General features: G+C 41.8%; 1 protein-coding gene across 1 annotated transcript; it reads right to left on the reverse strand.

The window, feature by feature from the left end:
* Positions 1-2,146: 2,146 nt before the first annotated feature.
* Positions 2,147-7,900, reverse strand: bmp10 (bone morphogenetic protein 10). The gene is made up of 2 exons (XM_034148813.1): positions 5,459-7,900; positions 2,147-4,978 (listed from the first exon to the last, which is right to left on the reverse strand). Exons 1-2 carry the CDS (start codon positions 5,847-5,849, stop codon positions 3,915-3,917), a joined length of 1,455 nt encoding a protein of 484 aa, XP_034004704.1. The 5' UTR covers positions 5,850-7,900; the 3' UTR covers positions 2,147-3,914.
* Between the last annotated feature and the right edge of the window lie 382 nt (positions 7,901-8,282).

Here is an 8,282-nt window from a genome sequence, read left to right on the forward strand (position 1 = left end):
AAGCCTGTCCGCTCCTCGCAGCAGATCGCAGCAACGAGCCTCGCAACTTCCCGACCAATCAGAGCACACTGGGCTCACAGGGAGGGGGGGGGGGGGGCGGGGGGGGGGCAGGAGCTCCAACAAGCCGTTTAGGACAGAGAGTGAATACCGGTGAATACACATACTTTACAGAGATGCTGTATGAGAAACCAATGTGAGTTTGGAAAATTGTACAGTATAAATCTATTTTAGTATACCTCAACAATGGAATTATGATCAGTAGAAATGGCCATGACATGGGCCCTTTAACTGATATTATACATATGAATTATACTCTTATGTAGATAGTATAAGAAATGTGCAGAATATGACAGTTTAATGGTGGAGGTATACACACATATTGATAGATGTCTTGTTGAGGAACCTGTGACCCAAGTTGTTCATTCATTGCATAACTTCAACGTAGTTGTGTATATGATATGTCAATAAACCTTTGGGGGGTCTGGTCCCGTTCGAGTCCAGTTTTGGATAGTCTGCCGTGGTTTCGTTCCATTTCAAAGTGCTGTTTGACGCTCGGCGTAACCTTGGCGCACTGCCACTCCAACATCCAATCCCAGAGCTTGAAGATGAATCACGGGGACTGTAGTCCCAAACGATATCTGAGGATTATGGGTAGTGTAGTGTCTTCGGCCATCCTAAACTCCGAAATGTTTTTCGGATTTCATATCGAAATGTCCCATATAGGCCTACGTCTGTTTCCGGTTATTTTATTTTTAAATTCAGTTCTTGACGGACGCCAAAAAAGCCCAAGATTATAGAATTAAACAAATAAATAAAAACAAGGATAATTGTGTGTTATTGTTGAGTAAATAACAGTGTGTTATTTAGAAAAGAATAACAAATTAGAAGGAAAAAAAGATTAAAAAAATACAGATTTCAGTATTCTGAGGCTCTGAGCTCCATTTCTTTTCCTCACGGACGGCAAAAAAAGTCCGACATTATACGATTTAAAATAAAAACAATAATCGTGGCTTGATAATGAGTAAGAACATGTTTTTATGAACCACACAGCTTCCGGTCTTCCAAGACCCGACCGGACAAAAAGACGTGGTGCAGGCACGAAACACACTACCAATAGAAATACATTGCTTTTAAAATCGTTCTGTGTGAAACGAAAAAATGGGGAAAATCGTGTTGGTGAACACGAATCAATAGATTAAATGTTGTGACTATAACACGAAATGCCGTGAGACTGGGTTGTCTCATCGTACATGAGAGGTCAGTCATTGACTTTCTGAAACATCTCACTGCACTTGTCATTAGTGAGCTGCTGCCAAATACTTTTTTAAGGAAGATTTCCAGAAGTTTCCAGAACTGCTGCTTGAGCTACAACACATATTGTTTGACTGTATGGGAAATCAGTGCATATGCAGCAGCAAATAAGAGGTAGCAGATGTGTTACATTATCATCATGTTCTAACAATATACACATTGTTTTATGATTGCATAAGTTATATTTATCCCACCTTTAACCTAACATTTTTGACTGAATTGGCCATGGGTTGCACAATCCTTTTAAATAAAATCTACTTATTGGCTTTATGGCTGAAAGTTAGATGAAAAAGTGCAAGCTAGCAGACAGTTACTGTAGCTTTAAGGCTTTAACAAGGTATTCACAACATGCCCATTAGTCAGTCTCCCTACAGTTACCTATAAAGAAACCTTTTTTGAGAAGCCGCTTACTTACATTCACTTTGTCTGACCTGTAAAGCTACAGTAGGAATGTAAACATGAAAACAACACCATTTTTAATTAGTAGGTTGTTGTTCTTCATAAAGATAATGTTGAAAAGTATTTCAGACATACAGAATTACAAAAGACAGATCTAAAATGATGTTATTTGAGCATTAAATAATGTAAACAACCCTTTTTCAATGCTAAATCTGCTATTTTATCCTGGTTTTGTTTGTTATGTTAAACTAAGCTTGAACATACTTCCCAATATGTCAACAAAAAACGTCATGTCTATCTTCATCTTTATCCTATTCAACCTTAATTCTGCTTTGGCATTGTAATTTACCAGACAGAGCAAAGACATCACACTTTTAATAAGTATTTCTATGACCCACATTCTTAACAAGATAGTTTACACATTTCAGAGCATGAATCTGATCTGAATCTTTATTTATCTTCAATGTATGTTGGTACACAAAAGGAAAAACACTATGCCCTTACAAGCTAGTTCACTTTCATAGAAAAAACTGGGGAAACTGAAGCAGATACTGGATATTTTTTTGGTTTTTCGTTCACATTTTCCCTTTTGCGAACAGGTTTTCCATCAAAGCTGTCTGCATCTGCTAGCTGTCAGCCATCCATGTTGTTCATTAGCGAGCCACTCCACTCAGTTTCCCATGGTTCTTTGTTTGTGTGTCATGTATGAACTATGACCTGTGAGCTGATACTGTCGGACTAAATGATCTGAATGTCAGCAATGCATTGTATCAGCTTCTTTTTCAAATAATAGAAAGGAAAGTTGACAGGACAAGATGCTATGATTGATAATGTGGAAAAAATAACTGAAAAACAACATTAGCGTGGCATTTGACCCACAATATTAACATTTACCTTGATGTTAGATAATGACATTTCTAGGGTGATTTCCTTTAAAGAAACAGTAGGGATCAGGGTTTAGTTCACAGTTAAGGAGACTGTTCATGTTGGATATGTTAAATATTTATTGTTTTAAGAAACTGTTACCATTTCTCTTCCCAACAGAATTCAACCTTTTTCTGCAAAGGCATTGACACGGATAAAATAACCTCTTAACATTAAGTAACTTACAAATGTACATACAAAGTTATCTACTCTGTTGTAAAAATAATAATAAATTAGAACAATAAATAGTGTTATTTGACACAAGCAGCAGAGGTATCGAAAGTCTTTTAAACAAAGTATTTCTGTGACTGCATTTCCTTCGGGTTGTATCCATTACGGTCACATAATTAGGTGCCCCCAAGTCCACTCTTGAGTTTCGCCGGCAGATAATAACTGTCCAAATAAGGCAATTTACCATAAAAGTGATGGAAGGGTCAAATGATGAGTTGGAGATATGTTGGCGGCACATTGCTATATTACAGAGTTGCAGTTCAGATTGTTTGTTGCCCAGGAATGTGAACAACCCCTGCCCCTATGTCCTGTCCGACTCCCCCATCCCACCATCTTAAAAGTTGCCCAGAATGCCGTTCAGTTCTCCAAATTGAGTGTTGTTTCTCAACCCCCCACACCTTGCTATCGCTGTAGCTCGGGGGAGTGGAAAAGAGGCATGTGAAGTGGGAAACAGCATTGGGGTAGATAACCCTGCCACTAGGAGCCCTTGCACAGCGCCTACGTATCAGGAGGCTGCAGGAGGCAGGAGGTCGGACCGCAGAGTTCATGTCTTGTCAGGTTGCCTCAGGGGGGGTCATTCCACTGCGCCAGGACACATGAAGTGCTGATTAGTGTTTGCATCGAGTGGGGAGGCCAGAGATAAGTGGAGAGGAAGACAGATGTCAGTGGAAAAGAGAGGGAGGGGGATGAATGGCCCGCTGGTTCCCACCAGGCCGCCTGACTGTAGGCTGTGAAATCTTGTGCATTTCCTTTCTATGACGACGCACCTTGGCATCCCTACCGGCAACATGTTGACTGTTGATCCGCAGCAGACTGTCTTCATTCTGTCTGTTTCTGTTAAGCTGTTTAAAACAAACATTTTCCACAATCATTAATTTAAGAGCGCACATAGTTTCATAAATAGTGAATGAACGATTCCAGTCTCATTAAGTAACTCGTGCAGAGATTCTTGCCAGACATTTTTGGCTAACCTCTCTTTTCAGTTTATTGTTGTGTCTTTCCTCTTATTGTAAGACTTTACGATGAGTAAAACTCCCTCAAACCATGGACTATCTGCAGCCACACTCAGCCACCGCCATGCCCTCAAACTTGTACTTGTAGGTGACTATGCCTGTGTCGTCCAAGTACAACAGGGAGATGGGGTCCAGCTTGGTGGGCACACAACAAGCCCTTGCAGCCTTCTGAGGGCTGTTGATGTTGATCAGAGTCTGGACTATGGCATGCTTTGTGGGCGTGACATGCTTTGTCAGTGGGAATGAACAAACGCCAGTGCACTCAAAGGCATCGTAACCAGTCGGGGCGAGGATCCAACTGTCCCATCCAATGTCCTTGAACTCTACGTACAGAGATTGTTTCTTGCAGTGGTTTCCCTTGGCATTGCGACGAATGCGAGATGCCGTGTCGTAGATCAGATTGGAGCGCATTTGGATTAGGTCCTCTTCATCTGGCTCTGATTCTTCATCCCCCTCATCCTTCCCCAGCTCCCCCCACAGATCGTTCAGGCCCAAGTCATTTTGAAGAACCATGTTTGAGGTTTCGTGGTCGATCATCTCGTTCAGCTCGCGTTTGTCATCCCGGTGATCGGTACTTTGGTCATCAGAGAAAACAATCAGCAAAGGTTTGTGTTTCTCCTCAGGGCTGGTGTCGATCTTCATATCCCCTTCAAATCCGTCTTTGTTGTCCTCTGTCATGCTTTGAACATTTTCCTCATTAGCCATGCTTACAATGTGCACCTCCAACCGATGCGTGGTGCCATAGTCCAAATTACGCCAACGTTGAACAGCAGCAGTGAGGTCAAAGGCCTCCCAGCCGTTATCGGTGCCGTAGACCTGCCGTGAAGCCAACTCCACCAGCTCTATCCGTTCTTCGTCCTCTTTCAATACATCTCCTCTCAAAGTATTGTTATCAGTCATGTTGTCATCCACGATATGCGAATCCAGCTCATATATCGTCACCTTTCGGTCGACACCAGCATAGAGGTGGCGGTCAGTCTGGACAAGTGTGTAGAGGCGAAGCTCTGCCGCTGTGATGCGTTCATGATGGGGAACTGACACATTAAAGAGTAGTGGGTGACGCCTCACTCCTCCAACACCCACACCACTAGGAGATGAATCTAGGGAAGATAAATACATTGTCAAAGTTGAGCTTTGGTTTATTTTGTTTCTTTAATAAGGTTTTCAGCTTTGCAAAAATGTCCTAACCTAATTTCATCCTCAATTTCATCCGCATTTGGAAAAGATTAAACAATGATATTTATGTAATTGGAAGTAGTTCCATTTCAGAGTAATACTTTTGACATGTTTTGACATACTTATCAGTGCAAGGACATTGCTTTGCACTGAGAACTAATAAGGAACAGGGTCATGACTAAGGCTTGGAATTTAAAACAAAATGTTAGTTCGTACAAGCTTGAAGCTTCAATCTATTAAAAACTTAACATACACAAGAAGACCCTTTTTCTAAGTATCTTACTATGTGTGATGGGGAAAATAAATAATACATGGCAGCAACGAAGAAGTAAAAGGTGGCTCTTAAATTGACTCAATCTATTTGATCAACAGGGGCATTATCAAATGGAGCACTGGATCTTTACCTTCATTTTTGAAGCTGCGGATAATGTTGGCAGTGGGCATGGCAGTGCGGTCATTAGCGAAACGGTTGTAGAGTTCCATCATGTACTCAGGTGGCTCTTCCCTTGTGCTTCCAGGAGGCAGGGGCTGAGGATCCAAGCCAGACAGATTAAAAGTCCGCAGAAACTGTTCCTTCAGGCTCTGCAACAGGCTCTGCATGCTTATGTTGTTGTCCTGCTCCATCAGTGATGTATCCACCACCCCTCCATGCCCGTCTGCCCGATGCCTCTGATTGGTGTTGGAGATAGGGCTGCTCAGTCCACAGAGCCCCTGGAGCAGCAGGATGGAAAACAGCACCAGCAAAGTCTTGGAGCTGCAGATCGTTCCCAGTTGAGAGACCCAAATGCTCGCCATGGGAAAATCTGCAAGTTTCTATTTTATGCCCTTTGGGGTTAGATAAACTGAGGCACCAGTAAAACAAAAATAATTGTGTTTTCTGAACGCCTTAATCCAAATGTTAATCGAAATTGTGGTCAGTTCATCTATAGGCAAAGAAAGGTCTAGATCCCTGTCAGTAGACGTTAGTGGTGTTGACCCTCGCACTGACTGCTCTCTTCCAGATCTCACAGCATTTATTTCATGCACACCTTTTGATGTCCTTTGCAAAAGGGTTGCAGTTCCGGTGACAGGGTGGCCAGGGCTTGGCTTTGTCCGTCCGAGTCATCTCTGTTGTGTCTTCTCCTGTCTCGGTCTCTCTGTGCTCTGCTCTGTTCTTCCCAGCTCTTTCTTTTTGTCCCTTATCTATGATATGGTGGGCTCTGCATTGCTCAGTGCTTATGGTCTCTTTTGCTGGTGTGTGTGTGTGTGTGTGTGCGTGCATGTGCGTGCCTTTAACTTTGTGTGAGGCACATGAGCGTGTGTTATCTCACAACTTCCTTAATGAGGATTTTGTAAACACTGTCCTGTAGCCTCTTCCTTGTGGAAGCGCTATTTTGTTTGGGTGGGTGCTCCAGGGTTGATATTCCTCATTTGTTTATTTGCTTTGTAAATGGTGGAGTTCTGCAAGCTTGACCATTTCTTTATGACAAAATACATCTAGGCTCTGTTGATATCGTTGAATGTAACAGGATGTATCTATTAAACGATATTCGTCCACATTGAAATGGAAATGCAATGAGGTGTGAGGCCTTAATGATAAAGGAGGAATGATACAGAACTGACTGTGTCACAACACAGTAGTACAAAAAAAGCATTCTTGTTCCCTAATGCTTGCTGAAATGTTTTGTGTTTACTTCCTAATTTGGTAAATTGACTGTGTCTGGGCACAAGAAGTTCTACTTAAAAAATGCAGAAGCTAGAACGTACAATGCAATCGGTTACCCACAGAAATGCATAATCATAGTTGTTTTAATGTACCTATAAGGCACAACAAGGGCTGGCCCCACTTTACATTTCTGAATTGTTATGTTCCCTCGCTGAGATCATTTAAGTTTATTGACCTATAGACCAAAATGTTGGCTTAAAACTTAAAAAACACTACTGTAAGGTATATGTCATTTAACACTCTGTTTTATCTTATGACATTTGTTATATATTGTAATTATTCCTGCATTTATTATTGCAATATTATGTTCCTGCAGTAAATCAATCTCGCCCTTTTTTATTTATTTTTATGTATTGGGTATACTGTGTCTAGCATTGTTGGAGGTGCCTGAGATTTACGACAATAAAGCCTTTAAATCTGGAAGTAAATGTGACTGTTGCAGCTGTGGCTTTCACCCTTAAATCCATCTTTTCCTAGTTGTAAAAAACACTGTCAGTCAGTAGTTTTAAGAAGCAAACCCACCTGTTTCCTATGCACTTTGTCCTATAATGTTGCATTCAGTGAAGATTTAACAGGTTTTTTTATTGCTATTTCCTGTTTTACTTTCTCTTTTTTTGTTAACGTTTGCATTGTTCACCACCTAGTGACAATGGTTCCCAAAGCCACTTTGTAAATACACGGTACTCACTTTCACTGCTACCAACATGGAGTCAAGGGGCTGGTAGATGTTTTCTGATCAGATTAATAACAACTCTTCAAATAACTCTACTCATCGTCACCTGAACCCTCATCCCACTACACAACTGTCCTTCATTCCTGAGCTTCTTTGCGTGACCTGCAGATACACTCCTGATTGTGGTGCGTCACAGAGATGGGAAGGAATGAGCTTTTCCTGCCGCTGCCACCCATCTGCCAGGCTGACAATTGACAGACGTGCTGTTATCTTTCACTCTGTTAAACACATCTTCCTGATGACCGTAAGAAGGCTGGATAATGGAAATGTTCTTTTGCTCAAACACACAAGCACACACACATTCACGCAGACAGTCCCATCCATATGGTCTGTATTATGGTCCTAAGGGTGTAAGAAATGTGGATTTATACAGGAAAGAGCTGCTATTTTAGGATTGATCCTCCCCACATACAGTATTATGTGCTGATATTAAATATCTAAATGTTATGGTTTTCATCTGTATTTCCCCCACAATGGTATGTTTTTTTAGGATGGAAAATGTATGAAAAACTAACAGATGGTAGGGGAGAATTTCTATATTCAATTTCCTGTCCTTATCATGTGGGTTTCGCCACACCCCCATCTCTTTAGGAGACTGTAGAGCAGTGACCATCAACTGGTGGACCGCGGGCCACATCCGGCCGGCCAGACATTCTGATCCGGCTCGCACGGCGGGGGTGACTGTGGCGTTGGCGAAGTGGTTAGTGCGTTCGCCCCCCACACATTTTTTTTTTACAACGTCTCGTGAGTAATGTGCAGTACCGGAGTAACAGAGAGGCAGCAGCTGCGG

The sequence above is a fragment of the Trematomus bernacchii genome, unplaced genomic scaffold (genome assembly GCF_902827165.1).
Source record: "Trematomus bernacchii unplaced genomic scaffold, fTreBer1.1, whole genome shotgun sequence".
NCBI classification, from domain to species: Eukaryota; Metazoa; Chordata; class Actinopteri; order Perciformes; family Nototheniidae; genus Trematomus; species Trematomus bernacchii.

Coding starts and splice junctions, on each gene's coding strand:
- bmp10 (XM_034148813.1), bottom strand. CDS start 5,849: ATGGCGAGCATTTGGGTCTCTCAACTGGGAACGATCTGCAGCTCCAAG. Junction 4,979..5,458: donor CCGCAGCTTCAAAAATGAAG/GTAAAGATCCAG, acceptor TATCTTCCCTAG/ATTCATCTCCTAGTGGTGTG.